This window comes from Neophocaena asiaeorientalis, unplaced genomic scaffold (assembly GCF_003031525.2).
Source record: "Neophocaena asiaeorientalis asiaeorientalis breed wild unplaced genomic scaffold, Neophocaena_asiaeorientalis_V1.1 scaffold258, whole genome shotgun sequence".
Taxonomy (NCBI): Eukaryota; Metazoa; Chordata; class Mammalia; order Artiodactyla; family Phocoenidae; genus Neophocaena; species Neophocaena asiaeorientalis.
In genome coordinates, this window is record NW_020172591.1 from 4,827,628 (window position 1) to 4,845,932 (window position 18,305).

An 18,305-nucleotide genomic window follows, 5' to 3' on the forward strand; every position below is an offset into this window, starting at 1 on the left:
AACCATATGTTTCATACTTGAAGAAGACAGGCTGCTTGTGTCAGGATATTTAGAGCTGGTAGGCAAGACACAAAGAAACACCTACAACTCAGGAGCAACCACAGAGAGCCATAAATGAATGAGTGTGGCTGTGTGCCAATAAAACTTTTATTTATGGACACTGGAAAAAAAAAAAAAAAGCACACGACACCTTCAAGTAGGAAACGTCTGTTCCCTGGTCTTCGTGTTGCCATTTGAGCGGAACTTCCTAGAGTAATATTCCCAGCTTCTTTCTCCAGTGCTTATCCAGCGCTCCTCACAGATTAAAAAAAAAATGAGGTATCTGACCGGAGAGTTTAGAAGAAGGACCTTGGCACGTCAGCTGGCCTGCAGGGAGCAGTTTTTCTGTCTGCTATGGTGAGAGGACATGGTCTTAGGGACTCCAGTTGTGACCACATGAATAAGTCTATCTAATTTAAGGGTCCATTCTATAATATTACATGTGATCTATGAGTGATGCATGCGATATCTTGATCTCCATCCTCCTGACCTCTAGAAGCAGAATGAAGAAGCATGATTTATTAACCATGTAAAGCCTCTATATGGATGACGGCTCAGACAGGCAGGATCCAACGATGGGAGTGGGAAGGAAAGAGGGAGGTAATCAGGAAATCAGAGCATGCCTGTTGGTGGGTGAAGGTCATTAAGAAGAGGGTCGTACAGGACAGCTGGGCTCAAGGGGTAGCCACGAAATCCCCCACATTATTGGACACATTTTACTCAGTTAAAATTCTTCATCCTAACAGCAGATGAGAAATATCATTTTCCTAAAGGTTTCCCATTCATTTTTAGGTCACAACAAGACCTCTCTTCATCCAAGAGAGAACCTCCCCCCCATGTTTTCTGGGGATAAAATGCAGTGATATATAATATTTGGCACTTTGGGTGCAACTGACACTTTGTAACATTTGAATTGTACATAGTCAAGACAGTTTAATCGTCCCTCAAGTTATAGTGTCAAAGATGCTGACCTGCAAGGCTGTGAAAAGGCTAGCTTGAGGCTGTGTAATAAATCAGTAGCAGGGCTGTAAACAGAAGACTAGGCTCTTGTGCTCCTAATTTATTACTTATCCTACTGAGTCTGGATGCTTCCCAGCCACCAAATCATGTGTCTATTATTTTGTCTGGTCTCTAAAACTCCGGGGGTTGAGAAGAACAACTTTATTGGTAAAGGAAGAAAGAGACCAAGGCTTTCAAACTAAGTCTATCCTCTGTGTCAGAGGTATGGGCCTGGTGATTTAAGGGGGAAAGTGATTTTTAGCAAAGCTTTTGGTTCAGCCCCACATAATTTATTTACATTACTGGAAAAAATATGGACAAGACACAACCTTTGGTATACTAGTACAGACCTGGTTAGAATGATGATGACTATAGTTGATAATACTGTACTCTATACTTGAAAGTTGCTAAAAGAGTAGATGTTAAAAGTTCTCACCACCCAAAAAAAAAAAAAAAACAAGAAAAAAGTAACTGTGAGGTGACCTTTTTGTGGCAATCATTTCACAATATATACATGGATCAGATCATTGCATTGTACACCTTAACGTTACACAATGTTACTTGTGAATGACGTCTCAATAAAGCTGGATTTAAAAAAGAATGTGATTTTTCACTCTTTGGAAACTGATACAAGCCTACAGGTCTTTGGTTTTGGAACCCTAGCTCCCATGTCTAGAAGTTGTGTATAGCATAAACTAGATTATTTTCAGTTAAAGGTAATATATAAAATTAATTTTGTTGATCATTTTTATTTATAGCCATTTAAAAAGGAAACACTCTACTTTAAACCAAGATATGAGAGTGGTACCTGGGTGAGACAGCAGGAATCACAAAGTCATGGACGTGTCCATCACCCCACCACCCTGAGCTGGGGCTCTGGGAGGGCTGTAGCCAGGCTGGGCAGCCCAAGGCCAGCCAGTTTCTTATCTGCTTCTGAAGCTGATCAGTTCCAGAGGGATCCAGAAAGATACCACCAGAAATCTCCCCTCCCCTGGCAGATGCAGTCAGTGCTGGAAGGCACCCACCAGTAGCTCACCAGAAATGAGGGAACAGGGTCAGTAGGCCATACCTTCCTCACTCTCTGAGGGGCAACCACAATATCACATCCTCTTTTCATCCAAGTTCTGTTTTTGCTGTGGAAATGGCCCACTCAATATCCTGAGCTGTTGTATCATAAAAAACTATCTGGTCCTTCTTCCTAGTTCCTGGGAGGGAGCTTCTAAAACCCTTGGAATTTCCTCAGTGACACAGGTATCTTTATTATTCATGAGCCCCTTGGATCACAGTTGAGTTAATGCTAATGAAGTAAGTCCTGGTGGACCATGAAATAGCTTCAGGATGGGGGGTGGTCACCAGAATGATCAACCACAGGATTAGAGACTTGGGACTATGAGCCTGCCTGACCTCTGGGGGAGGGAATGGGAGCTAGAAATTGAGTTCAATTCCAAAGTCAATGATTCAAGCAATTGTGCCAATATAATGAAACCCCAATAAAAACTCTGGACACTGAAGCTCTGTGGAACATCCTGGTTGATGAACACATTGGTGTGCTGAGGGGTAGATGCACCCTGATTCCACGGGGAGAGGGCATGGAAGTTCTGTGTTTGGAGCCCTCCCTGACCTTGCCCTCTGAGTCTCTTCATTTGGCTGTTCCTTATTTGTATCCTTTCTAACAAAGCTGTAATAATACAGTCATTCCTGAGTATCCATGGGGTGTTGGTTCCAGAATCCCCCTGTGGATAACAAAATCCACAGATGTTCAAGTCCCTTATATAAAAGGGTGTAGTATTTGCATATAACCTACACGCTGCCTCCCATATACTTTAAACATCTCTAGATTACTTACAATCTCTAATACAATGTAAATGTTATGCAAATAGTTGCTGATGCCCAACAAATTCAAGTTTTGCTTTCTGGAACTTTTCTGGAGGTATTAGATCAGCATGATAGCAGAGGGAACTAAAAAGGTCCTAAGTTAGTCTGAGGGGTTGGTTGGAGAGGGTGCTCTTGAGAAAGGAATATTTAAGTAGTGACCTGAAGAATGCATTGGGGGTAGTGGTGAGGATGGCAATATTCCAGGGAGAGGCAACTGCACATGGAGAGGCTTTGAGGCAGGTGGGAAGGAAGTGGTACATTTGAGGAACAGAGTGAAGTCAGTGTGGCTGGAACTCAGTGTGGGAGAGAGTGACAAGAGGGCAAGAGTTGAAGGTTAGGAGGTGGGCAGGGGCCAAATCATGGGGGGGGGGGTCATTGTAAAAACGCTGGTCTTCATGTCAAAAGAAGCGGGAAGCCACTGCAAAATGGTAAAGAAAGGTCTACCAGGGTCAATCTGAATTTTAATAAGATCATACTCGCTGTAGTTAAGAAAAGATTTATAAAAGGTTAGAATGGAAGCAGGAAGCCTGGTTAGGAGGCCACTGTAGTCATCTATGTGAACGATGACCAGGCTGGGAGCAAAGAAGGTGAGGGAGGTAAAAGCTGTTTTCAAAATTCAAATACTAAATATGCTTATCAAGTATAAAATAAAAACATATCATTAGGATGTCTTAAAAAAAGAAGCCAAAATGTGGGTCAAGGACTTGAGCTCACTTCCTTCATTTGTATACAGCACTGGGTAGAACCCTAAGAGAACATCATTGTAGTTTCCAGAATATAATGAGGATATGGAACCCTAGAGCTTATCAGCAGGTTGATACTAAATGGTTAAAATGTTGAATATATGTAGAAGAAACAGTTAAAGGAAATGAGCTTATATAACCTAGAGAAAACTGAAATATGACTTGATCCATTCACTAAGAACATTCTATGGGCTAGGCTGGTGGTTTCTCAAACTTTGCATGTGTGCAAATCAACTGGAAAGTTTGTGAAATCTCTAGGCCTGATCCTAGAGATACTGACTTCAACAGGTCTAGGGAAGAGTCCAACCAAGGCTCCCCACATCAAGCTCATGGTTCACCATGCACATGGTACTCCAATCGCTTGTCTGAGAGGTGCTGGGGTCCTGCCCTCAAAAAAGTGAGACACAAGTCATAGGCCCATGGGTCCAAGACAGTGGAGGTGGGTGGAGTCAAGCAGGAGGAATGCTCAAATTTACCTGGGGAATTAAGGCGGGGTTTGGGAAGAGTGGTCAAGGAAGGCTTGGAAATAAGTCTTTAACGGTATAAAGGATTTTTCACACCTACAAGTCTTCAACAAAGCACAATACAAAACTGTACCCAAACACTGGCTGTCACCCCTGATCTCAGGGCACAATGCTTTGCAGGCCTGCTCCACTTTTCATCTGAAACATGTAAAGGAGTTTCATGTTGTTTTTTATTAATATAATTTAATTAAAACATTTTCTATATTAGCATATTTCAAGGTATAAAGTCTTGTCTACAGTCATATCTTCTTCTGCTAAAATGAACTTTTAGTTTACCCCCATGCCTCAATTTCTGGGACTGTATGTAGCTCATGTATGTTGAATGAATGAATGAACGAATGACTAGATGAAAATATTAACGCAAGAAATAAGGTGGTATTAGGATAGTACCAGATTTCCTTATCTAGAGATGTATTTTTAAAATGGCAAGTTTTTCACTTAAGTATGTTTCTGCTTTTAGGCAGTATAATAGATTTTAGAAAACCTCTCCAGTAACTCTTACTCTTAGGACTTCATGAAAAGCTTAGTTTTTCAAGGAACTTAGTTAGAAATTAAGAGAACCTACCCCAGTCTGTCCTAAAACCACACCAAGACCAATTTCCCTCCCAATGAAAGGTCAGTAAATAGAAACTTTTAACTCAACATAGAGTCCAATAGTATATTAACACTTACTTTAGAAGTTCAGCCGGAAATGAACACATGATGAGAACAATGTTAACCATAAAGGAAGCTACAAAAAGGGACAAGAACTTTCCAGACCAAAGTATAGCAACAAAGACTAGGAGAAATGAACAGCTTTAAAAAAAAAAAAAAAAAAAAAAAAAAAAAGATAGCACAGCTATGGCCTATGAAGTTCAGGAAGGTCTATCAAAAGATCCCTATCTTCTGAAATTCAAAAATGATTTTATTCTTCTGAAACATATCAAAGACCAACATGTGACTTCTGTGATGAGAATACCAGGAATAAATCAAAAAAGCAAATTTATATCCTATAAAATCAAACGGCCTACTTATATAAAGTGATCAAATCTCTCTGAATTTTAGGATGTGAAATAGTTCAAAACCCAAATTATATAACACTCTTCTTCTTCCATAGTCATGGTACTATTTCAGTGTATATTCACATTCTTCATATACATTTATTTTTATTTAAAATGAATTTCCTGGACCTAGAAACTTAGACTGCAAAAAAAGTAATTTATCCAATGACAAACATCAGAGTCAATAAAAAATAAAAATTCCCATCTCCTGTCCTCTTAGCCAAGTGATATTTCTAATGTTTTAAATTCTCTTACCCACAGGGAAAAGGTATTACTTATTAAATGAGGTTTAAATAGAGGATCACATTAATCTAATTTCCCCTAATCTTCTATAGACATTCAAAGAATCACAGAATGAGAAATAAAAAAGGGACCATACAGAGCAAAACCATCCCCTCTAAAATATCCCAGACAGATGGAAGTGTTGGAGGGAAACTCAAAGACCTTCGTGTGCTATAGTTACTTATTTAATTGGCTTCCAATTTTCAAGTTCTGTGAGGACACACAGTGGGATTATCTTGTTCACTAAACATCAAGCATAGTGCTTAGAACATAGTAGAATTTCAATAAATATTTGCAGAAGGGCTGAATTAATAAATCTCTTCATCCTGCAGAGGAGAACACGTAGCTCAGACAAGTTAGGCGAACGGCCTTGAGGTTCTTCTGGTCTCATTGGCCAGGGCTCTTGCCACTCTACTCATTTTCACCCATGGCCATCAAACCCTCTTCAATAAGGGAAAATCCATTCTACTCTGGGCATTTCTGTTACTTTGATCCAGTGGAATTACACAAAGTAAGCTTATTTTCTCTTCTAAATGGCAGCCTTCAAATAATGTGGAGACGACTTGTGTCTTCCCTATTCCAGGTTACATTTGTGTGGCATGGTTTTTAGTCCTTTCACTATCCTATCAGGTGTCAATAGATGTGGTTGTTTGTTCTTCCAGAGCAGCATCCATAACCGACATCTCCAGGTGGGGTCTGGCCACAGTGAGGATGTGTTCTCTTCTTTCTGGACCTGCTTTGGGAATGCATTTGGTGTAGCCACAACAGCACAAATGCTGGCTTCCCCATGGCTTCATCTGCATGCCCACATGAGCATGAGACAAGAAGAACCTACCTTCTATATTTGCCTTTAATTTTCTGAATATAAGTATAGTCCTATCTATTAATCCCTACTAAATTTCACCTTGTTTGGTCCATTCCTCTAGCTTGTTTCAGAATCTCCATTCTCTCATTCAACATATTAGCTGTCCAACCTAGTTTTGAGGTAGCTGCAAATTTGATAAGTATGCCTATGATATCTTTATCCAGGTAATTATTGTCCTATGTGGGCAAATAATAAAAATAGCTAATCCTTATATAGCACTTACCATGTGCCAGGCCCTGTTCCAAGCCCTTTTAACCCACTTCATTCTTACTACAAACTTCTGGGGTAGATGTGATTATTTTCTCACATCTGAGATTTTTAAATGGAGGTACAGAGAGGTTAAGTAATTTACCCACAGTCACAGAGTTAGTGAGTAGCAGATCTAGAAACTCAGCCAGTCTGATTCCAGAGTCCTCGCTCTTAATTACTAAAGTGTGCTGCTTCTCATTGTTATCATGTACCTTTACTGACAACATTCTAGGCTGAAAGGAATCCATTAGTCAATAATCCTTGGGTAAAGCTGCCAATCATTCACCATTCACAAAATGACATAACTGAAGTCTCTGATAACCCAAGTTTCTCTGTCTTGAGGGTTTTGCCAAATGCTTTTCTGAACACTAAGCATGGATCTGACTTAACTGCCTAGTAATCCCTCATTTTTCCTTTGTGCATTTTCAACCAGACTACAAAGTCCTGGGGGTCCAGGCCACATCTATGCTTGTCTTATATCTCCCATCTCACCTACTACCTAATGAGCACATAACAGAAATTCAAGTTTTATCTTTGACAGATGGTACTAAAAGCTGAGGTGATGTTCCCCTGAGATTAATTCTGCAGGAAGTAGGAGGATAAAGTTTAAAATGCCGGAGTGAGGAGAGACACCCTTTAGCACTTGAGCTTTCAAGTTCTCTACAACAGGGATTCTCTGACATGAACTCAAACATGGATGTATGGGTCTCCAAACCAGTGGCCATGATGCTTGACCCCTTTGTCTCTCAGTCCCATCCAAGCCCCCATACCCTTTTTGGGGGGTAGTTATTCTAGATGTCTTTGAAGAGCACAGCCTGCACCTCACTCCTACTTAGATATCCTGAGGTGCCCGGTAGAGCATGTGTGTGGTGTACATGAAGGGTTTAATAAATGCTTGTTGAAATAAACCCTCCACTAAAACTCCACTTAAGGATTTTACTGTCAGCAACCCCTCCGTGGTCATATTCAAGGTTGGGGAAATAAAACTTAGCCCTCCAGCATGTACAAAAAACTAACTAACTAACTAACTATAGATTACTTCTCTGGGAGATAACAATCAAATACACTCAAAACCAAAATAACTTAGACAATACAAAGTGAGAAGGCCACAATGGACTCAACAATTCTCATTTATCCAAGCTATTTATATGTTTTGAGGGGCATAGCTGAGTCTTCCTTAATTGTTTTATTCTCCTCCAATTGGCTACTTGCCTATTCCTTAAGTCAAATAAATCTGCACTGTGTTTACTATCCCTAGTAAGTGGGAGACAAATTTGAAGATAGCAGTAAAGATACCATGGAAAGTCAATGTCTTTTTACTTCTGTCTCTCATTGCCTTAGGAGATCTGGCATTTTGGCTACTAGAGGATATCCTAATTTTTCACACGGGAATCAAAACAGATTTTTGGCTATGCTAGAATTTGCTTTTTCAGGAGCATAAGTTATAAGTTGTATAACTTTCCTTCTTGGCACTTGAAAGCCTACAGACCTTTCTTTACCTAGACTCACATGCACAACTAGTTCCCAAATTCAATGTCTCTTTTTCTTAAGAATTGCCATTCTGCATGATTTACTCTGAGGCCAATAAGTAAGTAACTATGCCCAACTCAGAAATATTGCTTACTTCCAGACTGGTGGCTATTTAATGAATAATTAACCACTCCATACTTTCTATCAGGGATGCTTATATTACCAGGGTAAAGGTATCCTTTATGTCTAAACGATGTCATAGAACAGGCCTTTGCCAGAAAGACGCCCTCATTTATCACATGAAATACCATGTGGTATTAACAAGGTCAATACTGTTTGTTTAATATATTTTGCTTTCATAGGGGCTTGAAATGATTTGTTTTTGCAGCTGTAACAGAGTTAAGTTAGGGATTTAGCTTCAGCTTAGCTAGTTGGGCATATATAACCAGGGGCTATTCATTATCTGCCTAGAGGCCTTTGGTCATCTTCCCACAATTTACAGCAATCTTGGGGTGCTGAGTTACACCACAATCAGCCAGGTTCTATCCTAAAATAATCAATCTTGGCTTCTCAGGAACTGAGGGGAGATTAAATAATTCAAATTTTTATTTCTTATTCCACAACACCTCCAAAACACACACACATGTAAATGTTATTAGTGCACAGCTTCTTAGTTGAAAGACTAGCTTCAGACATCCGTTCCCACAAATGAGAAACTAAAAAAACAAAAACAAGAACACTTTTCTGACCTTAAAGAACCAATAATCAGCCCTCTTACCCTTTTCTCTCTTCTCACACAGCTGTTCTGCCTTAAATGGACCGGGGGAGAGGAGGAAATTTGCTCCAAAGATAAATTTGTCAAAAGCATGCACTACAGTCCTCATTCCTCACTACCTGCTTGTGAATGTCGGCTGGGAGCAACTGCTGAAAAGCTTGGGGTGGAGGGGTGGAGGGGTGGCGGGAAGCAAGGGGAGAGAAGAAGGGGAGAGAAGGGGCGGGGCAAAGAAAAACTGGAGTGCAAAGCAAGCAAAAAGGAAATCTCACACTCACACTCAGACACACACACACTCACACTCAGACACACTCACACTCACTCACTCAGACACACAAAGAGAGGGAGAAAAGGCTCCCCCCACCTCAGGTCCTAACAACATACTTCTTTATCAGAGGTTCATTGTCAATCAATTAGCCGAGGCAGCAGGGGTCTGTGAGGTGGGGGGCACCCGTGGAAACAATGGGCAGTCCTGTTGTATTACTATTTAATCACTTTTGCTAAATAAATAGAGCAGCCCCAAGGTGCTGTCATGTCAAGGGAATTTATAACAAAAAAAACTTCATTTTTCATTGGTCATTCCTTTTCTCCCTTCAGGACAAGAGAGGGTTATTACTGTAGCCTTAAGTTCCATCTTTGTGTTTCTTGCCTTTGATTCCCACTCGGACCCTGCCACTTTCTGGCACTAATTTGTCAGGCTGAACAAAGAGAGGATTTGTACCTCCTGTAAGGTCTCAATTAGGAATGGCTTCTGCTGTATTATGTGCCATTCAGAGAGGACACAATGCCGGTAATTACAGGAATTTGCACTAAATGGCTGAAGAATTCACAGCAAAACTCCCCCCCCTCCCCTTGGGCTTACCCCTCCCAAGGGCTGGGGGGAGAAAAAGGAAAGCAAAATGCTCTGAATGCCAGAGAGATGTAATTACCAACAGCAGTCCCAAGAGGTTAAACAGCAGCCGAAGGAGTAAAACCATAAAAACTGACAGTGTGAAATGGTGGAGGGGATCCCCTCAGCCCACTGTTTTCTTGCTGTCTCTTCCGTTAACATTTTCAATTTCAGTTCAGAATCAGGAACAGTGCCCCACAGTGGGCTGTCCGATTTCACCTTCAGATTGCAAAGCAGTAAGACACTTCAAGACCGGAGCTTTGCATCTCTTGTAGCATCTATTAAAAAAAGGGCCTGGGCCCTTTTATCACAATACTCAATTGCTAGGTTTCTTGTTTGTTGGGAAATTAGAGGAAAAAATCTGTATGTATTAGTGCCAAGAAAACCATGCATCTATTGAGGGGAAATAGATATGTACACATGTCTTATTCCAGAAGAAAACCGGGCTACTGCCTTATAATTGAATTTATACAGCATTTTGTGAACAACCTCATTTAGAACCACTTACAGGTACATACCCCATAAATATTTTAATAAGCTGCACAGTCATTTGTCTTAGCATTAATATTTTAACACTACAGATGCCCGCCCCATTGCTGAACATAATTTTGAATCCCAACCAATGACTTCATTAAAGAAGCATTCCTCATTTCCTGCTACAGATGTGTTTCTGTAAAGTTGTGCCAAAGCACCAGCAAATTAATTGTTCTTAAACACCACTTTCCTCACGTGCTCCTCTGCTCAGGAACGTTCTGGGACTTCAGGGTCAAACATGAAGTTCAACCTTATCAAACTGCCCTTTTTTTTGTAAGGTCAAAAATGACTGTCTGCAATTTCACAGAGTTCCACACGGCACCACCTCTGACAGCTCTCTAATCTGACCTGTGGGCCTAACTTCCGCAGCCCAGCTCACAGTTGCCATTTGGCATTGGTGATGTGAGCATCTGATTAGTGTCTGTTTTTCCCAGGGGACTGCAAGTTCCATGAAGGCAGGGACAGGGGACCACGTTTGCTTTCTCGCAGCACTGACTCGTCCAGGTGCACCTGAGTTTGGGGCATGTGGTCAGAAACTCAGCGCACAATAAATGGTAGAATGAATGGAAGAACGTAATTTTCAAAGGCATGTTCTCAGGAATAAGGAGCAGCAAATATAAAGGCCCTGGAGGCATGAATGACCAAGGTAGGTTCCGGAACAGCAAGAAGACCACTGTAGCTGGGTTTCCTAATACAGGGCAGCCATGGATCTGGAGAGGAAGCCATGGAACAAACCACACATAATCAAATACAACTATAAAAAGTTCAAGCACATGTTAAGAAATACACAGTTATGCACAAGCATGTATTTTTAAAACCGTAACCTCAGGCATTTGGGGATGGTCAGAGTCCATTTTCTCTGCAAGGGCTCTTTAAGTTTCAAAAAAGGATATAGAAAATTCTTCACCTACAGAAAGAATTTAGTGAAGTGAGGCCAACTGCACTATTTTGTAGATTTAAAAGCCAACATTTGTGGCTCCCCGAAATAGCAACTGAATGACATCATGATAAAGAGCTGCTCAGTGCAATCTTCCACTTTTAAAGTTTATTCATCAAAAATATTTAAAGGGGGAGGGACTAAGTGGACATAAATACTTGTAGTCTAAAGAGGCTCACTTAAACCATGAAATACTGTGAATTAGCTTCTCCCTAAAATGATAAAGCCAAGATTCAACTAAAAACGATTTACTGGACTTTTTGACAGTTTGGGAGGTAAACATGCTACACAACCAGATTTTTCACTTGAATGTGTGTTTTTATGAGGATGAAAAGTTAGGGGACACAAGTACTAAATGACTAAACAGCTGGTTTAGATTAACTGTGTTTGTGAGAAACATAAATCAATTTTTAAAGTTCCATCTGCTATAATAATCTTTGATATAATAAACAGCCTCCCAGATAATTTAGAAAACATTCAGAGGTTTGCTTACCAAGTTTTGATATTTTTCTTTTGAGACTCTGCCCCCTACAGGAGATGAAGTATTCCTACCTGAGGTAGGAAACCGGTATTCCAGGCGTTCTTACCCATAACCCACGTGTACCACAAAGCAACGGAGCGTAGCCGTTTCTGATGGAAGAGGGGGCACTGAAGTGAAATTAAAAATTTCTACTTGAGAGTCAGCCGCACTATACAAATTAGGACTGACTTCTCCCCATGCCAAGTGAGAAACCTACCTGTGCCCCATCAGAACTCCGTATCAAAGCATGAAGGTAAAAGCTGAGCAGCAAAGGAGTTTCAGACTACATTGCCCCTGTCTCCTGGGTTCCCTATACCACCCATCCCCACCCTATTCTCCAGCCAGCTATTCAGTGAGCACCTGATTCACACGGCAAAGGGCAGCATCCTAAAACACGGACCCTAAAGCAGCTGCCCCAAGTTCTACCCCAGCCCATCATGTGATCCTTTTCCTACTCTTTTCCACTTAGCTACCTTCTCCCTGTCTCTCCTACTCAACTTTCTATGCCTTTTTCCTGTTTTAATTTCTCCATCTGCCAGATGTGGTGGACCCGCTGAATGGTACCCTCTACCTGCATCTCTCCTTCCTCTGAGTGTCAGAAATGCTACTCAGGTGGTACAGAATGTGGGCAGGGCACACTCCATCAGGAAGCAAACTTAGGAGAGGAGGGTGAAGTAGGAGCCAACAAAGGGAGCATCTTTTCTAACACCTGAGGCTTTTCTTGCCTCTTTTACTAGAAAGTTTCCCAGTTCATACCCTGGTCTCTACCTTGAAAATGAAGCTGAGCTGTTCTCCCTGATTCCAATAACAAAGCAGATTTGTTGCCCCTCTCAGCAGTCTAAAGCCACAGGAGTGTACCATAATTCCAGCATGTCCACAGAGTAAGCACTTATAAATTATTGTTGAATGGCTGAACTTTGAAATATAATATATGCACTAGTATAATAAGACACTGAAATGTCAATAATTTCTAAAAACTGTGCTAAAACCAGCATCTCCTTAGTTCAAAAGCATTTTCCAAAAGTAGCTGGCTGACTTAACACAAGGTCACTCATGCCTGCACACATACGGCCCTCACCTAGTACAGCTTCTTTATCGGCTCGGGGTTGCTGGTCTCTCCCATCCCACCCTGCAAGTATCTGCTTCCCAGTTACCGAGGCCCTCCAGACAAAGCAGGGATGATTTACTTCATCTCCCCTTTGGGTAAATTATTTTTCAGTAGTAAAGGCGATCATCATAACTAACTTAAATTCAAAGTTTCACTGTGCCACCACTATTTGGCTTTTTAATGCAGGAACAAGCACGAAATTGAAAATTGAGTCTTGACTGGTGGTGAGTTCCCTGTTCATTTCTAAACAACATACTTAAGTCTGATGCACTTGAATTGAAATTTTCCAAATCAGGCTTCCAATTAAAGCTACCTTCATGGTAAATTTCTTGTGACAAATTGTGGGGTTTACTGAAATAACTTGATTTCATTTACAGGAGATATATAGACTTGGTTTAGTGCGGGTTGTCTTCTTTCTGGTTTACTGTCTGGGGGAAGGTGAGAGGAATGGTGAGTAGGGGAGAGAAGCAGTAACAGGGTTTTAAGAACTAACAGATGACTGCCTTGGCCTCCACCTTGTATCTCACCCCCCACAGCAGTTCCAGTAGCCCCAGACTTCCCCAGGATGAGGCACCGGCCCATCGTGACTCAGAGGTCATCTGCTGAATCATCTTAGCCCTGCTCTTAGCCACCTCCAGGTTTTCTGTCAAGGCTGACTTTCTGGATTCTACCCTAACAGGGTTTGACAAGGTCATGATCAATGACAGTTACTGACTACAGACATTTTCCTCACCTAAGGAGTGCTAGTACTCAGCCTGGGGCTTGAATGTCTCTTAGGAGACAATCTGTGACATCAACATTCCCAGTGACCTTTATTTAAGAAGGCTGAGGAAATGTCATCACAGCAGACTCAGCAAGCCTAAATTCTAGCCTGGTATGCTTCAGCCAAGTCATTCTGATTCAGTGGGTAGATCAGAGCTGCTGCTACTTACTTCACCAGCATGGCATGAAGACGGACAGATGGTTTAATATAGCAAACTCCTTAAAGGAGAGATGCCTTTTAAACAAGAGGTAGCTAGGACTGGTCTCTTGAGGGGATTTTTAAAGTGAATTCCAATTGTGGGATTCAGGATTATTCTTTAATGAGCTTTAGGCTGAAAATATGTTTCATACCTGCACATTTGAAACTCTGAGCAGTGAGTCCTCGTTCCAAAGACAAAGTCGTCAGGATGCTGAGGAAGCTGGTGGTCACAGACTGGCGTTTGTTCTTCCTGAGTTCATGCCCACCCATCTGATCCTTGGGTTTGGTCCTCAGCGTGACCTGCAGGTTTTGTTCTGAACTCCTTGCCGCATTGGCAGCTGTTTTCAGAGCCTCCATCCACTCCTGGGCCCTCTGCCGGGTCTCAGCACGGAGGCGGAGGACATCTTGGGGGAAAATGACTTGAAAGCAAGAGTCACAGTCATCCAGGTTGTCCATCTGGACGGCCAGACACACATCCACATTGTAGCTCAGCAGGGGATCCTCGTCCAGCTTGCCAGGCTGAAAAGCCATCAGGTAGGCCGGGCTCAGGACAAACGTAAATGCCTTCCAGTTGTTTTGGATGGTCAGCCTGTACAGCGTCCCCGATTTGAGGATGTTTTGGTACTCTTTGGGGCTATCCAAGACAGGGGATGGCACGAGCAGCTCACTGGATTTCTTCTGCAAACAACGATTCTGTGGACAGTCGACATGATGACCGAGCCCCAGTGAGTCAGCCAGCTCCTCTGGCCGTCCCATGTAAGCAGGCCCGGCGGCGTGCACACCTTCCCAAAGCTTCTGCCCCCAGTCCAAAGCCTCCCATGGCGACTCTGCCTTTAGCTGCAGCTGACTGTTGTCATACAGAACAGTATCCACCAGCCTGGCCTCGAGGTTGCCCAGAACAGATATGCTCTGGAAGTGTGACAGCTGGTACGTTCCACAGAGGTTTTGATTCCCACTGCTGTCGAGGCTGTAGAAGTATAAGCTGTAGGGGGAGAGTTCTGCGTAACAGCTTTGCCAGTAACTGTCATGGTCCTTCCGAATCTCCAGGTAACCCTTTTTCAGAATGTTTGGGAATGCCTCCTTGTGTTCTAGAAAGAAAGGAAAAAAAAATAAAAAGAAGCAACATATTAATATGAATGAACTGAATGAGATGAAAAGGCAGGTGCCAGAAACCAAACGGATCAGGGGTTGACATCCTTCTGGCTCAAGAGTAAGTACTGGGGAGTGGGGTGTTGGGGTTTCATGGTCAATGTGGCATGCAGAAGTCCGTTCGGAAAACAGAAACACCGAGTGACTGGGACTATGCCACGTGGGCCCGTGAAACAACTGCACTTTGCCAGGATTTCTTGTTTTCTAGATGACGTTCTACAGAGTACCAAGTACGAGAGAGAGAAAGTTCCTCCTGCCACCTGACCTAACTCCCTGCTAATGCTCATCTTTCTTTAGGTAGGTAAAGCCAGGAAGGGCCAGTGGAAAGACCAGAGCATGAAGTGCACTGCCCTTCTCATAAACTCCTGTTTCTCAGATGCCCCCATCAGTCTTCAAGGCCAGGCCATGAGCCTCCTGGCTCATAACCAGTTCTGCAGCCGTGCCTCGACTACTCACCTCTTAGATCTCTGCTTGGATAGCAGTTCCTCTCACCTCTGAGCCTGCTTATGCTGTTCCCTCCGCTTGCAATGCCCCTTTCCCACCACTTCCACCAGCTATGACACACTTACTCTTCACTCAGCCATCCTGTCTTCCAGAAAGGGAGTTTGTCCCGACTCTCCCAACCCCACTCCCTCGCCTGCACAGACACATCCCTCGGTCAGTATCAGGGATCCTTACTATATTATTCCTCTCTAATGGGCTCTCATCAGTCTGTATTATAAAACAGTTTATAATTTTTAAATTATAAAAATAATTTATAATTTTTAAAGAAGTGTGTCTTTGCCACTGGTTTGTAAGCTCCACTGAGGACAGGGGCAAGGCCTGTCCTGTCATCCTTATATCACAGCACATAGTGTAATGCCTGGTACACAGTAGGTACTTAGTAAGTACTTGTTGAATTAGAATAGAAATAAAGCTTCTACTATAATGTCCAGCATATAATAGGTATAATTCCCTTCCCTTCTCTTGCCCTGTGTTTCACAAGTTCATCTGGTCATGCCATCTTTAATCAATGATTAGCTGCAACAGATACAAATTTCATACTGTAATAAAAGGGGACTGTCACTTGGGAGATGTCCTGATACTTTCAACAGGCACGAAAATGAGGGAGCTCTCCTCCCTAGTACAGCTTTTCATTTCTGAGATGTTTCTCAATCTTTTTGCTGACACACGTCGGAGACAGTCATAAACTAATTGAGTCACTCCCTGAAGAAGAGAAATCACATTCCCAAAGGGTATGATTTCTGATCTTGGCTGGAGAAAAAAAAAAAGAGTAACACAGATCTAGATCTTCAAATAGCAAAAACCAAAAGAGAAAATGAGAGAAATGCAGCAGAGAAAAGCCAGTTTTACCTGCTTTACATCTCTGCTCCTGACATTCATCAGTATTTCTGTGGTAATTCAAAAGCCATTAATTTCTTGCAACCCACACTAATCTCCTTGCAGAGAGAGATAATGGATGCCTATTCTCCGTTTTCTTTTCTGATAATGCAGTAAGAGAGGCAGTGCTGCTAGAGACACTGATGCCGCCTCTCCTCCTCTCATTTCCATCAGGTGCCGATGACAGTTCAACCTTTTCCATAATAAGACCCATAACCTCGCGTCCCTCCATCCCCATCCCTCCTGTGACCTAACAGCTCAGGCATGTATCCCCGAATAAAATAAAAACCATCTCTCTTGCTTTTAGCTAGGAATTTTCCTCTCCTTTTCTTTCCTCCCTGAGAGCTTTTTACAACAGCTTCCACGAATTAGAAATTCTAACTATAATTGGACCCAAGCCAGAAGCAAACCTCACTCCTTTCTGACTGTATAAGCTAGGGTGGCAGATGCCAGCTTGGGTGGACTGAATAGAAGTCTAACAGGGAGTCTCAAAAGTTCCCCCACCTTCTTGCTGCAGAATAAGGTAAAGAAGGCACTGTGTTTCAATATCTTCTCCCCACCTCGGCTCAGCCCTCTCTAAATAGGTATGTTAAATTGAGATAGAAAAGAGGGGTGTTAATCATAGGAAATGGCCCATCCTTATAGGCTGCAGTTTGTAGTGTAATTTCTTGGAAAAGAAGAGAACAGATGTGATCAGGAAACTATTCTCAGCATGTATTCCTTTCTGGAGGGCCTGTTTATTTCAAATCTTATTAATATGTTGTGTGTGAAGTATTAATTATCTGACTGTAGAGGGCTGGAGAACTACCATTTCTCTTTAATCTCTAGAGGCTACTTTCTACTGAATCTGAAGTTTATTTTGAATATTTTTGCTATTGACAAATCAGAAGTTATATACTTAAATCTAAGCTTTCGTTAATTTACTATAGTTCAACTTTTTGTTTCCCCGGACCATATCATTTCATCACATACATTCTTCTAAAGTGTTCCATTTCACGAATGAACAATATGACCTCTGTCTTAATTAATATCATAAATGGTTCAGGTAGAACAGCTGACAAAGATTATCGCCGTTTCCCCAATGAAAATAGAGAAAGGTGATCAAAATGAATCACTGTGTCTGTAAATTTCATACTGAAACCATAAGAGAGTAATTCCCTTGTGAAAAACAGCGAGAAGCAAAAACGAAAACATAAACAAAAAGAACTTGAGAACTCTTTGCTTCCCCACTGCTTTCCACTGTGGCTAGTTACAAAGACCTGGGTCAGTTCCTCCTCAACAAAGACCCCTTTTCCTTCTCCCCCTGGTCCCACAGTACCCAGCGCAGTGGCTTAAGGACAAAAATTGCTACTGATTGACGAGGAAGAGGGGATTTTTCCCCCTCATGAACCTCATTCATTTCTGTACTGCCAACCCACTGAAGAGTTCCTCTTTTGCCATTATTTCCTCTTTCTGTTCTCAAAAAAGTTCCCATTCTCAGGCCACCATCTTAATCAAGATCTTAAATGGGCTCCCATTTCAAGTCCTCCCCCCGCACCCCACCATGTCACACTCAGTTACCGGGGTAACCTTTCTGGATCACTCATAACCTTTCCCATGCCCTCCTCATCAGCCCAAAACCCTGCACAAGTTTCCTGGTGCTACACAATAAAGTCCAAACTCCTTAGACTGGCCTTAACACATTTTCTCATGGAAAATTTCAAACACAGTCAAAGGCATGGAGAAGAGTAAAATGGACACCTGTGGGCTCACCCCTTAGCTTAAAAGTCATCAGGTTTCCGCTATTCTTGTTTCCTCTTTCCCACTCCTCTCCAAATCTTGCTTTTTATTGTTTTTTGTTTGTTTGTTTGTTTTTGCTGGAATACTTGAAAGCAAATTGCAGACATTTTATCATTTCTACTGTAAATATTTCAGGCTGTATCTCTAACAGATAAGAATATATATATATGTATATATATATATATATATA

At 41.9% G+C, this 18,305-nt stretch overlaps 1 protein-coding gene across 4 annotated transcripts in view; it reads right to left on the bottom strand.

The window, feature by feature from the left end:
* PLEKHM3 (pleckstrin homology domain containing M3) overlaps positions 1–18,305 on the bottom strand; it is a 192,708-nt gene that overhangs the window by 133,836 nt on the left and 40,567 nt on the right. For all 4 annotated transcript variants that reach the window (XM_024738306.1, XM_024738308.1, XM_024738310.1 and 1 more), the window contains exon 3: positions 13,960–14,895. In XM_024738306.1, the coding sequence (XP_024594074.1) occupies positions 13,960–14,895 (936 nt within the window). The remainder of the gene's footprint in view (positions 1–13,959; positions 14,896–18,305) is intronic.